The following is a 16,814-nucleotide window of genomic DNA, read 5'->3' on the forward strand; positions in this document are numbered from 1 at the left end:
ATGCATATCCGGTAAGCACCAACTAACCCAAAAAAAAAAAAAAAAATAACAAAAATAACAGCATCGTGTCATGTGCTAACCATCTCAACAAAATTAATAATTTATTTCTTAAAAATGAAATAAGGAATAAAATCTTAGCCAAAAACTCAAAAGTTTCTGTCCTTTTTTAATCATTTTCTATTTATAAAAAAAAGAAAAAGAAACCAGAAGCCACTGGGAACCTCACTAAACTGTATGGTACATTCAGCAATCCTCAAAGGTAATGCTCGAAACAGAAACTCACTTCATCATCATCTTCTTCTTGTTCGCATCATCCAGCTCGGGGTATGTTTAACGTTTCTGATGTAGCCGTTAGTTTGGTGAACTGCCCTTGAATTTTGGATCTTGAACAGTAACGTTTTCGTTTCTTTTTCTTTTTTTTTTATTTGTCTATTTTTGCGTCATAGTGAAAAGATAATAAAACTAATAAATAAGTAAATATGGCGTGTGTTATTTGATTTGGTTTCTAGTTGTCATATGTCATTGCATACCCTGCCAAAGTTGGAGTCTCTGTGATTTCGTATTAATACAGTGTGTAATTTTATTTATAATAAATAAGATGTGATTTGAAAGATTTATAATGATACTTAACTTATAAGTTTTTTCTTTCCTTTTTAATTTTGTTTTGTTTTTGCTTAAGCGGTTACGTGAGCAGTTCTTGCATCTGGAAGAAAGCTGGCGGTTTGTATTTTTCGGCTGTTGTTTGATTTTGAATAAGGTGGCAAATTCAGAATTCTCTTGGAAAAGGCTGCTGTTCATTTTTAGCAATTGCGTTTACGATAAAATTGCTATTTTAAGGTATTTGGAGTTTGTGTTTTGACTGGGGTTGTTTTTCTTGATTCGGTGTGCGTTGTTGTGTCAAAGGGTCTTCCTGGAAGGTTCTTATCCTAATTAACACCCTTATAAATGCCTCCTCCGTTGATAGTGTAGATGATGCTTTTCATTTTTTTGATACCCTTGTTTTCATTTGGATTGGTTTGGCAAATCTAGTGGTTTGAGGTCTCGTCTTTGGATTGATTTCATTGATTTTTGTTGTGTGTTGCGAAGGAGAACAGAGGTTCTTGTTAGAAATTGGTGAATTGCTGTGGATAATTGAGTTGATGGGAGGCAGAAGCTCCAGGGAGGCGAGTTGGAGGCAGGATTCATCGTTCCGATCAACTTCTTCATCTTGGGATCCTCAAACCGGGTATTTGCAGTCCCCTTACGGTCAAGAAAGTCAGAATTATCCACCTCAGACTTATCCGCCCCCACAAACATATTCCACACAGCAGTATTATCCATCTTCTGAAGAACACAGCGGCAATACAAGGAAGCTTGATAGGAGATATTCAAGAATTGCTGATGATTACAAGTCCTTAGACCAGGTATGATTACATATTCTGAGAAGCAATTTTATGTAGTTTTTAGTTTCTTCTCATGAATATTCAAACCTTTCATAGCACATTTTAACTTTCTTGAGGTTGCCTTGGGAGGAAGTTTTGTATAACTACTACTTGAGAATTGCAGCCTAATTTTAATTTGTTGTGCATTGTCTTTTCCCAATTCAAAGTCTTTAATATTCTCTTGTGTCATTTTCCTGCATCATTGGTTTTGCAAACGTTTAATCTTTAGCTGTCTTTGATTTTCTGCTATTTTACCTGTCAAAAAGAAAGAATTTCATAGTTCTGTTAGTACCAACTATGTTACCAATTCTGTTTTGGATGCAAAAGTCTCTTATGGGAAATGTTTTATTTGTTTAAAGTTTGTAATATAATTCCATAATGGTGGTATGTGATCACTTCTTGGAAGTATTATATGCAGTTGGTTGCACAGTCAACAAGGGTGGTCAATTCTAGATTTTGCTTGTATGTATGTTTAGCTTAGCTAAGGGATGCCTCTAACTGACCTAACTGGCAACCATATTCAGTAGTTTTTAACTAGTGTAGGTAGTAGGAAATTCGAGCAGCAATAATTGACATCGGAAAACTTTTTCTATAATTACCTATGCTTCATTGTTTCAATATGTATTTCGTCATTGGACATATAGAAAATAATGTAGTTATGACATTGTGGGGGTAGAGAGTTTCTTGCCTTCAATGATGTATTTTCCAAGATATCGAGTCCTAGCAGAATAAGTAATTACCTTCTTTTCAGGTGACTGAAGCTCTTGCTCGTGCTGGCCTTGAATCTTCTAATCTCATTGTTGGTATTGATTTCACAAAGAGTAATGAGTGGACAGGTTAGGTTCTTGTAAATGCTTAAAATATTTTATGGCTTTTGTGAAGCATACTGAATATGGGCTGGTAAATAGGTAAAAGGTCATTTAACAGACGAAGCCTGCATTACATCGGAGATGGTTTAAATCCCTATGAGCAAGCAATATCCATTATTGGGAAAACTTTAGCTGTCTTTGACGAGGATAACTTGATTCCCTGTTATGGATTTGGTGATGGTATGTTATACTTTATTTTCTGTGAGAGTTTAGTTTTTTTTTCCCCCCCAAAATTGTGATTGATAAGCATCATTTCTTTATTGGCAGCATCAACTCATGATCAAGATGTCTTCAGTTTCTATTCAGGTGGGAGGTTTTGTTATGGATTTGAGGAGGTATTAAGTCGGTACAGGGAAATTGTGCCTAATCTAAAACTTGCAGGTTTGAATTGTATTCTTTTAGTGTAATGTTTCTCATTTGGATATCTCTTCAGAATTAACCATTCAGATCCTGTAGCTTATTGCCATTGTTGTAATGTGCCAGGACCAACATCATTTGCCCCCGTCATTGAAATGGCTATGTCTATCGTTGAGCAGAGTGGTGGCCAGTACCATGTATTATTAATAATTGCTGATGGGCAGGTATTTGCTTCTAGTGTCAATATAAACTCATTATAGCGAACAATTATTGGAAGACTTGTTACTCAAACAACTAGCTAAATTTAGTGATAAATGAGAAAACAATTAAAAAAACTTATTTCATTGTGGACATAGTCTGTGATCACCCTGCATTTAGAGCCATCTTTTTATGAAATAATACGTGGCACTTATGATGACACTGGAGTGCCACATGTAATTGCTTAGAAAGAGTGGCACTAGCTCTCTCCAGAATGACAGCTAGGTAGTTTTTGTTGCAATGATATGTTCCTCCAATGGTCATCATACCCACATGGATTATGGTCGCAGGTAACTAGAAGTGTTGATACAGTGCGTGGTTGCTTAAGTCCTCAGGAGCAGAAGACAGTTGATGCAATTGTAAAAGCAAGGTGAGCTAGAATCAACCTGTTTTTGCTTGTGATGGTTGTTTATCCGATGGTGATTTCCTTATATTTTTGTTTTATTGCAGCGAGCTTCCCTTGTCAATTGTGCTAGTTGGGGTAGGAGATGGGCCCTGGGACATGATGAAAGAATTTGATGATAACATTCCTGCTCGAGCATTTGATAATTTTCAGGTATGTGTTTCTGTCACAAGAATATTTTCTTTTGTTCACTAGCTGCAAAATTTTTGTTCGTAACATATCTTGTCTGTGTTTGCTTCTTGTCTAGTTTGTGAATTTTACAGAAATCATGTCAAAGAATCATGATCAAACTCGAAAGGAGACAGAATTTGCGCTTTCTGCTTTAATGGAAATTCCTTCTCAGTATAAGGCAACAATAGAGCTTAACTTACTGGGGTAAGGAGTATCTCCCATCTAATTATTTTGAAGATCAGTACTCTTCTTCCTCCCCACCCCCCTTCCTCCTCCTCCTTGGGTTTTATGATATAAGTTTAACTGTCATCTTATAATATGAGCAGTCGCCGGAAGGGAAATGTTCCAGAGAGGGTTGCCCTCCCTCCACCTGTATATGGTGCAACCACATCTTTTCACAGCCCAAAACCTTTCCATTCTACCAGTTTTAAGCCAAATGCACCTTCCTATCAAGAAAGTCAGCCTGTCAGCTCAGCTCCTCCTGCTACAAGTTCAACGAATGAAAACCAGGTACATAGGCTTTATTGGTGAATGATCTGAGTTCATTTTTCTCTTCAGATATTCTTTAAATATCTGCTTTTGCATGGTAAACAACTGAACATAGAATAGGAATCAGATGAAGTTGATGGTTGTTAACTGGAAGGGAGCAGATTATTATGCGTTCTTTCTCCCATAAATTAAGAGTTCCTGGTGCATTTATTATTATTTTTTCAAATTGCATAAGTGATATTCCGTTGTGCCTTTTCACCAATCACAAAAAAATAGTCATTTCCTTCAGAACTTGGTCCAGTATTCTTTGATTTATATGAGCCAAACTTCCGACATCATAACATGTTCCTGAGTTTGGGGAGTACTGCTTAATATCTCCATTTATTTCACAATGGATGTCATTCCTCCCAATTACTTTCATAGTAGAAATGTTTCAGTAGTTATAGGAGAGAACAGGTAAAGTCGGAATTATGTCAACTTGGCCATACTTTGCAACTTGTAAGACAACACAATGTTTTCTAGGTTGAAACCTGAAGTTTTAGCTGTCAATTATGAGTGTTGATTGCCTTGGGGACCTTTTTCCCCCTACTAATTTTTTGTTAATGAAGGCCATATTAATCTCTTTGATTTTCCATTTGACTAAAGATTCAATTACGTCTTTTGTTGTTTTCAACAGCTTTGCTCCATTTGCCTAACTAATGTGAAAGATATGGCCTTTGGTTGCGGACATCAGGTAGATAGCTTTCTTTACCTCTGATTTTAATGTACTTCTGGAAGCAAATATGTTTATGGATTCTTACCGTCTTGCATTTTTTGTCAGACATGTTGCGAATGTGGACAAGACCTTGAATTATGTCCCTTTTGTCGAAGCACAATCCAGACCCGAATTAAGCTCTACTAATCTGCATCATCAACAATGGCCAAAATTCTTTGTCATTTGTTATGAAAATGATGTTAGGTTTGCTGAATTCAGCTTGAGATGATCTTGGATGCTAGGAAATGGAAGTGTTTAGGTGCTGTACATTATTGTAAACTTATTGGTCACATTATTTTTTGTTTCTTTTTGTGGGCAATTTTTTCTAACATAGATTAATGCGTGATGGATGTTATTTGCTGCTGTAGAAGTTGTGCAATTATGTATACAGCTGGAAAATGAAAATTCTTTTATTTGCTGGATTTGTTGGTTGAGATCACACATAATAATATAGTATGGCCTATAGGTGAATCAATTTTATTGTCTTTTATTGACTTGTTAGAAACTAGGTCAGCTTACCCACTTTACATATGATTACATTGATTTGAAGTAAAAGTTGCCAACTCACCTTCATCTACAATGAGTGAGCTTCTGGTATTTCTTAGCCACGTACATGGTTTAAATTAAGGCTTGGTGATGGTTCAATATGAAGTCAAATCAAAATAATTCTGTTGTAATTACTAACACATGTACCCAACGACACATTTATAGAGAATACATGGGAGAACAAAATAATAAGAAAGACAAAAGTGATTAAAGAAATGATCCAGTTATGATAAGTTTAATTTCTATACTCAATTACCACTTCTTCACCGGCTTCCAATTTGCATTTAATGCACTCAACTGCTTCTGCAAACCAACTGGCTTCTTCTCCTTTATAGTTGACACACGAGTGAGAGAGAGAGAGAGAGAGAGAGAGAGAAATTTCCATTGGCATCCCTTTTCACAAAACTCATCTGGGTTGTTTTGTTTACACCTTCCTGAGATGGCCTCAGCTGCCAAGTTTCCTTACCAAAGGTTGATACATGAAGGTGGGTTATTGGAAGCTGATGTTGATGATCATGATTACAGACGAAGAGTGAATGTCGTTAAATCAAGAAGCTGGTTCAAGATCGGAAGACTGAACATAAAGAGAAGATTCAGGCTCAAAGTTCCAAGGTTGAGGAGGTTGGTTTTGAGGAAAAAGTTCAGGGTGGTGACTGCTGTTAGACTGTCATGTGCAAAAGTTATGAAGAGGTTCAAGGAAAGTCAGGCTCATTTTGGCGATCTTTTTGCTGGGAATTATCTGTTTTTGCAGATTAATCCCGCTTCAATGAAGTCCATTCAAAAGTACTCTTGTCAAGCCAAAGAGCTTAATCTCCATGGCTTGCCTTTAAGCTACTCTCTTCCGAGAACTGACTAGCTAACTCTTTCTAGTCTGCTTTTAACAAAAATTAATGTGCTTTTTTCATGTATTTTTATGTTGCTTATTTCAATAATTTGAAAAGTAAAGTTCTTGGTTAATTATAAATTGCAACTTAGGATCTAACGAGAGTATGAATTCAAATCTACATATCTGAAGAGATATATTTACACAGCCATCATTTAAAGAATGATCATGTTTCATTGGATTGAGAATCATTTCAATGACATTTTATCTTTCCTTTTAGTGAAAAGGGCTGTTTCTTTGTCAACCAGAATGTACTGTATGTAATGGGGAAATGTCTGAGGCGGCCAACTTGAGCGGCGAAAGCATAGACATCTCGTAATCATTATGCAAGGGGGACGTGATTTCTCAACTAACCCAGTAATGACTGTCAAAATTAATAATAAAGCTTTGTCATGCATGCAGTCACGCGACACATGCAAAGTTATTAATGTTACGCATTGTAGGTGTCAATACAGATAGGTGGACGAATCATGAGCTTGACGGCTCTTCACTTTCAGCCTCAATTAATTAATTACAGGGAAGGGACAACTACAGTAGAACTACTCAAGGCGTGGTCGCTCCTCACTACTCTCTAGTCACTAGTCATATATATATATATATATGTGGTCGGTGCTATGTTACGTTAATCGTAACGTACGCCACACACAGCAATAATAACGGATCCTATTATAAGAAGTGGATGTACATTACGATTAACATAACGTAACGGAATCTTTTATATATATATATATATATGCTTTCAAGTTGATTCAAGATTTATCTCTTTCATCTTTTTCTTATCTTGTCACACTTTGTATGTGCCCTTGACCCATGTGTTGACTTTTTTAGTAGAAGTTAAACCCTTATTAATTTACTAAGTTGGGCCCAATAATTTCATATGTGATTTCAACACAAATATTTGTGACGAGATGCCAAATGAAGTAGAAAAAATAAAGATGATGAATGTGGTTAATTGAGGGAAATCTAAACTTTTTTAGTGGAAGTTAAACCCTTATTAATTTACTAAGTCGAGCACAATAATTTCATATGTGATTTCAACACAAATATTTGTGACGAGACGCCAAATCAAGCAGAAAAAAATAAAGATGATAAATGTGGTTAATTGAAGGAAATCTAAACTTTTGAAATAAAATATTGATTATTTAAAAAAATTAATAAACTCCTAAATACAATTATCAAGTTGTTAAGTAATTACTCAATCAAGACACTCTGTATTGAATAACATTAGACTTTAAATACAACTTAATTAGTTTAGGATTACTAATCTACAAAATATAGCAAACATGAAACGTGTTCTCATATCATGCCCCATGACTTACGTATGATACCACAAAATAAGTGCGACTAACTTTTCACTAGTTCAAAATTAACTAACAAAATAAAATGAAATAATTATTAATGAATTATATTGATAATTTGTCAGGTAAATTGGTAGTTATATTAAATGAAATTGCAATATCATTATTGACTGGTTGTATTATCTTCTATAAACATAAAGAAGATTTTTCTCAACAAATTTAGCAGAGAAAAAATGAAAGTCACCTACTTAATGGTTGTCTTGTCTAGCCTTTCTTATGGATGTACAAATTGAATTTAGTTGATATTCTTAATCTTATAATGAATATCTTCCAGAAAATTTCGATTTAATTTTTGTGATTATTACACTACGGTATTGATATTATAGAAAAAGAAATTTTGTTAGACCAATGGATGTGCAAGGGAGTACAGACCAAAAATCTACTCCAACAAAAAGAAATTTACTCAATAAACATATTTAAAAAAAAAAAAAAAATCTATACAACTGGGGAGTGAATCGCTGGTGCAACTTGGTAAAAATTACAAATCCAAAAAGAAAAAAAAGGTTTAAAAAAACGAAACCACCATTGCCAGTCGCTGTGCGAGCCAGTTCGTGTTCCTGCTGCTCGCTCGCCTCGCTCGCGTGGCTCGTCTCCACTCATCACTGCTGCTGTCTGCTTTTTGTTCGCACCGCCGTTGATTCACGGCTGTCATAAAAGAAGTATTCATCGTTGCCACATTTTTAACATGATTGAAATAATTTTAAGAAAAAGGGAACCCTGTTTCTGCTGTCGCTTAATTCTTAGCTTCCTATATATGCACTAGTGGCAGATATTAGAAAGTAAAATAACTTCTGTGAATGTGTTCGTTTATAGAGTTTTATTTATTTCTCAAATCTTCAATTTTGTAAGATTCATTCTTGTTGTGCCTTTTCTCCTCTGTTGCTTTCTTTAAATCCTTAATCCTAAAACAAACTTTGAGTAGATTAATAATTTTTTTTTTTCGATTAGTAATATAATTACATGTATCTTTGTATGCTTTAAAGTCTCAGTAAGTCTATTAATTCAATAAACAGAATGGGTGAGGAGGGCAATCCAAAATCATGTGATAGGAGTGAGAGGAAACAGAGGAAGAAAAAGGAAAATTTTTTGGTTGAGATCACTCTGGGAAGACCGATGAAGAAGACGAAGCAAGTCGAGTAGAAAATAATCTAAAATCTAATGTTGCGGAAATAGGGGAAGCTGACGTGATTGGGAAAGAAAAAGAGGTGAATTTAATGGAGGAAGGGAAGCAGGAGGAATTAAATTAAAAAAAAGAAGAAGTCAAAGCATAGTAAAAGTAAAAAGAAGCAGCGCTTATTAGAGGAAGCTGCTAAAGCTGATCGGTGTGGGATTTGCTACTTGAGTCGGATTCCTCCCCATATGGATCCTGTGAAGCTGCGTCAGATCCTCTCTCAGTATGGAGAAATACAACGAATTTATCTTGCCCCTGAAGGTCTTGTTGTTATTTCAATTCTGGTATCATGAGTTGAGTCATGTGGCTAATTAACTGAAGGTGATCTATTTCATGTTACAGATCCTTCATCCAGAGTACTTCGTAAATGAGAAAATCGTAAGCGAGATGGTGGGTTTCAAGATCAAGGATTTTCAGAAGGGTATGTGTTATTGGATTAATTTGCTTTAACCAATGCGTGCAACTGCTGCAGCTTGATGTCAAAGAATTTATAGAGTTTAATGGTCTTTTATTTCCCTCCAGTAGCCGGAATTTGTCGTTGAATTATTTCTTTAGTTTTTGCGTAGGCTTTATAAAGATGCATTAAGTTATTGTTACCTGCTCATATTCGTATGACTGTCCTTTTTATATGGTGTAGGTGGGTTGAGTTCACCAAGAAAGGTGTTGCAAAGAGGGTTGCTAATATGCTAAATGGTGAACAAATTGGTATGGATACATTAGCTGGAATTATTCTTGTAGTTTCAACTTTTATGATTCCAAAATAACACGAAATCTGATAGGTGTTGATTTTTTGCTTGTTTTTAAAAAATAAATCAGAAATTAGCGCCTTTTTTTTTTTTTTTGAGAAACAGCAAAATTGATTTGTTTTAAGTTTTTATTTTTCGCACTATGTTTTCCTGCTTCTCTGCATTTTGTTCCTTTCCCTTTTACCCGGTTAAGCTGCACGTCTTGTTTCATACTTTAATTTTTTCGAGGATTTGTTTGTTTGAGCTTGTGTATTTCCCACATTATTTCTTGTATTCTTTCGTTTGTGACTAAGTCAAATGGTTAAGTTCTTCTTCAGTACATTAACTTGCTATTGATGTTTAGGTGGAAAGAAAAGGTCCTCATTTTATTATGATCTTTGGAATATCAAGTATCTAAGTAAATTCAAATGGGACGATCTTACTGCAGAAATTGGTAAGAGCATGTGAAGTGTTTTTCTTTTATGTCCTTCAGATGTTCGGCAGTCTATATCACATGTCGAACTTGAAATTTTCTCACTGCAGCGTACAAGAATGCCGTTCGAGAGCAGAGACTAGCCTTAGAACTTTCTGCTGCAAAGAGGGAGCGAGATTTCTATCTTTCTAAAGTTGAAAAGTCCCGTGCATTGAGTTCTATAGAAGAACGATTAAAGAAGGTGAGCAACAATTATACTTCTTCCACAATCCAGGTTCCTTGTTTGTTATATTTCTATCAAATTGATACAGTTTGAGTCATAGCTTTTGTTGTTTAAGCATCGGATGCATTTAAGTGTTTAGCTGGTATTCTTGCTTAGCACTAATTTATAATGAGTAGCATGGATATCTTCAAAGAACATTTATCCTAGTGGATTATCTTTATTTCTATGAAAGCAAATGAGGCTGACCATTTCAAAACTACCATTAGCTGAATTGCCCTATTCTTTACCGCGAAGTTGTTTACGAAGGATGGAGTTATAACTAGTCCTCTATGAGTGTGAATATCTTTGCACACCAAGTTTGTAACTTGGAGAAGGAAAATAAAGATAGTAAAAAGCAAATGACAAATTTTAGGTCCTTGATTGTAGGTGTGTGCTGATTTTGGAGGAATATTCAATTTTGTGTGTCTTATCACAGAAATTTAAAGTTTATAATAACTGAGGAGTACTCTAGCATTGATGCAAATCTACCAATGACTATACCTGGTGAAGTCTTGCCTGCTTGGGGATGCTGATGGACTTCTTGCTAACAAGTGATATTCGCGGCATCTTCATGTGGTCATTCTTTGAGCAAGTCTGTATAGATGTATATATTGTAGACAAGTGATAATCTTGTAAAATGATAACACTGATTAATATGTCCATGTGCAAAATTGGTGAAAAATTGTTTGATGTTAATTCTCCGTCTTTTTCTCTGTATTTTGTTGCATTTATTGTTTTATGCCTACATGTTTTAGATCTCTTTTCTTTGGCATCTTCACCTTGTACTCTTCTTTTTATACTTAGCTGGTGTTTATCTTGCTTCTTGAGTGTTTCTACCTTGTTCAAGTTGAAGAAAAATATAGTTTGGAGGACAGTGTAGAGATTTATATGAACTCCCTCGGAATCCTTGGATCTTACTAACCTTGAACCTCATAACTTCCAGTTTTATTTGTGAATCTGCAAATGAATTTATAAAAAATTAGGGGCACCTACGTAGGTTATTAGCTTTTATTAGAAAAAAGAATTTTCTTAAAACTCATGTTTTCTTACTTTCTATTTTTTAAAAGTATTTATTACTGTCAAAAGTATTTAAGAGGAAGCCATCTTTTAAAGAGAAAGCTGTCTTTTAGTTCCCACACCGCTACAAACCCTCAAAAAAAAAAAAAAAAAAATAAAACATAAGTCTTTGGAGAAGGAAAAGAAAGTTTTATAACTTCTTTGCGTGGTGTTTGCCCTTAGGGATTAAGTATTTCTTTGACTTATATGATTTATTTTTATTAATTGTTTACCTTTAATTACTTGGTAGTATGATTTGGGTAATATATATGTGTTTGTAATGCTGTGATGGTATGAACAGTCTGTAATTCTTTGCTTCAAATCGTTTTCTTTATTTAGAATCGCATGAATACATTTTACAAATCATGAAACTAGACATCCTAAGCTTTCCACTGATAGGTTTTGTGCTGAAATCCTCTTATGTATGCAAATTGTTATGATTTTTCAAAGTTGGGTTACTGGTTCTCTAAAATTGCGATTTTCAGCAGCAGTTCTCACTTCTGAAAATTTTTCCATAAGGTTACACATATTTAAAAATTATGGCGATTTTTGTATCAACAGATCTATGTCTCGTATGATTGCATGTTTAATTTCGTAATTTTTATTCATTATGGTTAAATTATTAAAAATCATACCATGCGGCTTCTGCAGATCTCAAAACTGTTTTCGAGAATTGCAGAAGTTGAAACATGCAACAGTTTGGGTGAATTCATGCGCATTATATGCCATGTGAGGATTTTATAATGAAATTTCGATCTTTCCTCTATCTTTAAAAACTGGAATCGCGATTCTTGAGCATGTAAAATAAAAGATATGAATTTTTGAGATTCTGTCTTCAAATTTAGAATTTCCTGGACGGATTAGATGTTCTTGGAAATAAAACACTTTTAAAATAATTTCAGACGTCCAAAATTATGAATGTTAATTAATTACTTCTTGAATGTGTTTACTGTAATTATAAAACACTTTTAAATTTTTAATTTAGGGTTTGAAATCTTTAGTTTTACCCAATCACAAAAAAACAATAACTAAGGTGTGGTACAACTGTTGCGAGGAAGGTGAACCATACTCACATAATGAAGGGTATTATTATAATTTCACTGAAACCAAACAGATACATTCTTATACATTCTTATACCGTCCAGATACAGATACATTCTTATACCGTCCAGATGCAGATACATTCTCACGGTCAAACCTCACGTAAGCCAAAAGAAACTTCAAAGCTCTTCAAAAAAAAAAAAAATAATAATGACTCTGCTGGTCCGGCGGAATCCGCTCCTTTGTCCTGGATCTTAGCCTTGACATTGTCGATTGTGTCAGAGCTATCGATCTCCAAGTTTATGTTTTGCCGGTTAGGGTTTTCACAAAAATCTGCATGCCACCCTTGAGACGGAGGACCAAATGAAAGGTTCACTACTTGATATTGTAGTCTGCAAGCGTGCGACCATCGTCAAGTTGTTTGCCAGTAAAGAGGAACCTCTGCTGGCTTGGTGGAATCCCTTCCTTGCCGCGGATCTGTTGAACCAAAGAAACAGACATCAGAATATATCCATAATTATTACCTTAAAATATTAATTAAACCAAACAAAATATTAACTTAACCAGGATCTCTAGATACATCAAAAATAGAAAAGGAATTATAATAATTTTACCTTAACAGAGTGATGAGGGGGCCATTTATCGAAGAAAAATGCCACCCACAGATAAAGAAGAGAGAAAAAAAAAGACGAAGCGACGAGAGAGTCGGTGGGTAGAGAGAAAGAGAGAGGAAATTTCTCTCCTCTCTCTCTCTCTCATCTTTATCTGCGGTCTGCACCAAGCTATCCTTATGGTTATGGAATTGAAGATGAAGAAAGAAATGTTCTAGGGTTGAAGCAGGACTCTCCTTTTTATAGTTGCGATTGATAATTAAAATGATGGCGGCGGGAATTGAATATGAAGAAAGAAATGGTCTAGGGTTGAAGCAGAGGCTCTCCTTTTTATAGTGGGCATGGCTACATAACATGCATGTATGTGATACATGCAAGCAATAAAAAAACAGGAAATAAGCAGAGCACTTGGCAGCCAAACACCAAAAACAAAAAAAAAAAAAATAACTGGGAGCAACCGGATTTTGCAACCGGTTGCCCCTTAAATAAATTAAATGATAATAAATATAATAATATTTAATTATAAAAATAAAATAATAATAAAATAATTATTATTTTAATATTAAAGGACATAACAAAAAAAATTATTTTTATAATAATAAAAAAGGAGTTTCAAGTTTAATGGTATAGGTATTAAGTTAATGGTATTCATTTCATATTTATTGGTTCATTAATTTCATTATTTTCATGGTTGCGAGTAATAATCTCATGTTTCATGTTTATTGTTCTAAGTTTTAATTTCCTTCAGTTTCAAGCTTAATGGTCAATGTATTAACTTAATAAACATGATTTCATATTTATTGGTCCATTAATTTAATGATTTTCATGGTTGCAAGTTAATGATAACATGTTTCATGTTTATTGCCCTCCGTTTCACGTTTAATGGTTCGGGTATCAAGTTAATGGTTATGGTTTTACGTTTATTGGTCAATTAATTAAATGATTTTCATGGTTGCAAGTTAATGATCTCATGTTTCACGTTTATTGCCTTAAGTTTCAAATCCAATGGTTTAGGTATCCAGTTAATAGTCATGATTTTATGTTTATTGGTCCATTAATTACATAATTTTTTAGATTGCAAGTTAATGATCAGATGTTTCATGTTCATTACCCTAAGTTTCAAGTTTATTAATTTAATCATTTTCATGGTTGCAAGTTAATAATCTCATATTTCAGGTTTATTACCTTAAGTTTTAAGATCACTGGTTTCAAGTTTATTGATTTAGGTATCACGTTAATGGTCATGATTTCATGTTTATTGGTCCATTAATTAAATAATTTTGAAGGTTGCAAGTTAATGATCAGAAGTTTCATGTTCATTGCCATAAGTTTCAAGTTTATTAATTTAATCATTTTCATGGTTGCAAGTTAATGATCTCATATTTCACGTTTATTCATGTTTCACGTTTATTGCCCTAGGTTTCAAGTTCATTGGTTTCAAGTTTAATGGTTTAGGTATCAAGTTAATGGTCATGATTTCATGTTTATTGATCCACTAATTAAATAATTTGCGAGGTTGCAAGTTAATGATCTCACGTTTCGTGTTTATTGCCCTAAGTTTCAAGTTTATTAATTTAATTATTTTCATGGTTGCAAGTTAATGATCTCATATTTCACGTTTATTGCCTTAAGTTTCAAGTTCACTGGTTTCAAGTTTATTGGTTTTGGTATCAAGTTAATGGTCATAATTTCATATTTATTGGTCAATTAATTAAATAATTTTGAAGGTTGTAAGTTAATGATCAGAAGTTTCATGTTCATTGCCCTAAGTTTCAAGTTTATTAATTTAATCATTTTTATGGTTGCAAGTTAATGATCTCATATTTCACGTTTATTACCTTAAGTTTTAAGTTCACTAGTTTGAAGTTTATTGGTTTCGGTATCAAATTAATGGTCATGATTTCATGTTTATTGGTCCATTAATTAAATAATTTTGAAGGTTGCAAGTTAATGATCAGAAGTTTCATGTTCATTGCCATAAGTTTCAAGTTTATTAATTTAATCATTTTCATGGTTGCAAGTTAATGATCTCATGTTTCACGTTTATTCATGTTTCACGTTTATTGCCCTAGGTTTCAAGTTCATTGGTTTCAAGTTTAATGGTTTAGGTATCAAGTTAATAGTCATGATTTCATGTTTATTGATCCACTAATTAAATAATTTGCGAGGTTGCAAGTTAATGATCTCACGTTTCGTGTTTATTGCCCTAAGTTTCAAGTTTATTAATTTAATCATTTTTATGGTTGCAAGTTAATGATCTCATGTTTCACGTTTATTGCCTTAAGTTTTAAGTTCACTAGTTTCAAGTTTATTGGTTTCGGTATCAAGTTAATGGTCATGATTTCATGTTTATTGGTCCATTAATTAAATAATTTTAAAGGTTGCAAGTTAATGATCAGAAGTTTCATGTTCATTGCCATAAGTTTCAATTTTATTAATTTAATCATTTTCATGGTTGCAAGTTAATGATCTCATATTTCACGTTTATTCATGTTTCACGTTTATTGCCCCAGGTTTCAAGTTCATTGGTTTCAAGTTTAATGATTTATGTATCAAGTTAATTGTCATGATTTCATGTTTATTGGTCAATTAATTAAATAATTTACAAGGTTGCAAGTTAATGATCTCACGTTTCGTGTTTATTGCCCTAAGTTTCAAGTTTATTAATTTAATTATTTTCATGGTTGCAAGTTAATGATTTCATATTTCACGTTTATTGCCTTAAGTTTCAAGTTCACTGGTTTCAAGTTTATTGGTTTTGGTATCAAGTTAATGGTCATAATTTCATATTTATTGGTCAATTAATTAAATAATTTTGAAGGTTGTAAGTTAATGATCAGAAGTTTCATGTTCATTGCCCTAAGTTTCAAGTTTATTAATTTAATCATTTTCATGGTTGCAAGTTAATGATCTCATATTTCACGTTTATTCATGTTTCACGTTTATTGCCCCAGGTTTCAAGTTCATTGGTTTCAAGTTTAATGATTTATGTATCAAGTTAATGGTCATGATTTCATGTTTATTGATCTACTAATTAAATAATTTGCGAGGTTGCAAGTTAATGATCTCACGTTTCGTGTTTATTGCCCTAAGTTTCAAGTTTATTAATTTAATTATTTTCATGGTTGCAAGTTAATGATATCATATTTCACGTTTATTGCCTTAAGTTTCAAGTTCACTGGTTTCAAGTTTATTGGTTTTGGTATCAAGTTAATGGTCATAATTTCATGTTTATTGGTCCATTAATTAAATAATTTTGAAGGTTGTAAGTTAATGATCAGAAATTTCATGTTTATTGCCCTAAGTTTCAAGTTTATTAATTTAATCATTTTTATGGTTGCAAGTTAATGATCTCATGTTTCACGTTTATTGCCTTAAGTTTTAAGTTCACTAGTTTCAAGTTTATTGATTTCGGTATCAAGTTAATGGTCATGATTTCATGTTTATTGGTCCATTAATTAAATAATTTTGAAGGTTGCAAGTTAATGATCAGAAGTTTCATGTTCATTGCCATAAGTTTCAAGTTTATTAATTTAATCATTTTCATGGTTGCAAGTTAATGATCTCATATTTCACGTTTATTGCCCCAGGTTTCAAGTTCATTGGTTTCAAGTTTAATGATTTATGTATCAAGTTAATTGTTATGATTTCATGTTTATTGGTCAATTAATTAAATAATTTACAAGGTTGCAAGTTAATGATCTCACGTTTCGTGTTTATTGCCCTAAGTTTCAATTTTATTAATTTAATTATTTTCATGGTTGCAAGTTAATGATTTCATATTTCACATTTATTGCCTTAAGTTTTAAGTTCACTGGTTTCAAGTTTATTGGTTTCGATATCAAGTTAATGGTCATGATTTCATATTTATTGGTTCATTAATTAAATAATTTTAAAGGTTGCAAGTTAATGATCAGAAGTTTCATGTTCATTGCTCTAAGTTTCAAGTTTATTAATTTAATCATTTTTATGGTTGCAAGTTAATGATCTCAAGTTTTACGTTTAT

The 16,814-nt window shown here is 33.2% G+C and overlaps 2 protein-coding genes, 1 long non-coding RNA gene and 1 pseudogene across 3 annotated transcripts; 3 read left to right on the top strand and 1 right to left on the bottom strand.

The window, feature by feature from the left end:
* Positions 1 to 182: 182 nt before the first annotated feature.
* Positions 183 to 5,197, top strand: LOC18051789 (E3 ubiquitin-protein ligase RGLG2). Its single transcript, XM_024190291.1, has 13 exons — positions 183 to 259; positions 695 to 837; positions 1,087 to 1,403; positions 2,173 to 2,257; positions 2,330 to 2,470; positions 2,558 to 2,671; positions 2,774 to 2,871; positions 3,196 to 3,275; positions 3,356 to 3,461; positions 3,556 to 3,683; positions 3,806 to 3,989; positions 4,645 to 4,701; positions 4,789 to 5,197. Exons 3-13 carry the CDS (start codon positions 1,140 to 1,142, stop codon positions 4,867 to 4,869), a joined length of 1,338 nt encoding a protein of 445 aa, XP_024046059.1. The 5' UTR covers positions 183 to 259; positions 695 to 837; positions 1,087 to 1,139; the 3' UTR covers positions 4,870 to 5,197.
* A 510-nt stretch (positions 5,198 to 5,707) lies between these two features.
* On the top strand, positions 5,708 to 6,124 carry LOC18051790. The gene has a single exon (XM_006446589.2). It carries the CDS (start codon positions 5,708 to 5,710, stop codon positions 6,122 to 6,124), a length of 417 nt encoding a protein of 138 aa, XP_006446652.1.
* A 1,741-nt stretch (positions 6,125 to 7,865) lies between these two features.
* On the top strand, positions 7,866 to 10,796 carry LOC18051791 (annotated as a pseudogene).
* Positions 10,797 to 12,185: 1,389 nt separating this feature from the next.
* Positions 12,186 to 13,137, bottom strand: LOC112101108. Its single transcript, XR_002907173.1, has 2 exons — positions 12,812 to 13,137; positions 12,186 to 12,674 (listed from the first exon to the last, which is right to left on the bottom strand). It is a non-coding gene; the product is annotated as an uncharacterized LOC112101108 (long non-coding RNA).
* Positions 13,138 to 16,814: the final 3,677 nt, after the last annotated feature.

This window comes from Citrus clementina, unplaced genomic scaffold, assembly GCF_000493195.1.
Source record: "Citrus clementina cultivar Clemenules unplaced genomic scaffold, Citrus_clementina_v1.0 scaffold_2, whole genome shotgun sequence".
NCBI classification, from domain to species: Eukaryota; Viridiplantae; Streptophyta; class Magnoliopsida; order Sapindales; family Rutaceae; genus Citrus; species Citrus x clementina.

Excerpts from the sequence above, each read along its gene's own strand:
- LOC18051789 (XM_024190291.1), top strand. The coding sequence starts at position 1,140 with ATGGGAGGCAGAAGCTCCAGGGAGGCGAGTTGGAGGCAGGATTCATCG. Across the intron at positions 2,258-2,329 it reads AAAGAGTAATGAGTGGACAG|GTAAAAGGTCATTTAACAGA; the intron begins GTTAGGTTCTTG and ends GCTGGTAAATAG. Across the intron at positions 2,471-2,557 it reads CTGTTATGGATTTGGTGATG|CATCAACTCATGATCAAGAT; the intron begins GTATGTTATACT and ends CTTTATTGGCAG.
- LOC18051790 (XM_006446589.2), top strand. The coding sequence starts at position 5,708 with ATGGCCTCAGCTGCCAAGTTTCCTTACCAAAGGTTGATACATGAAGGT.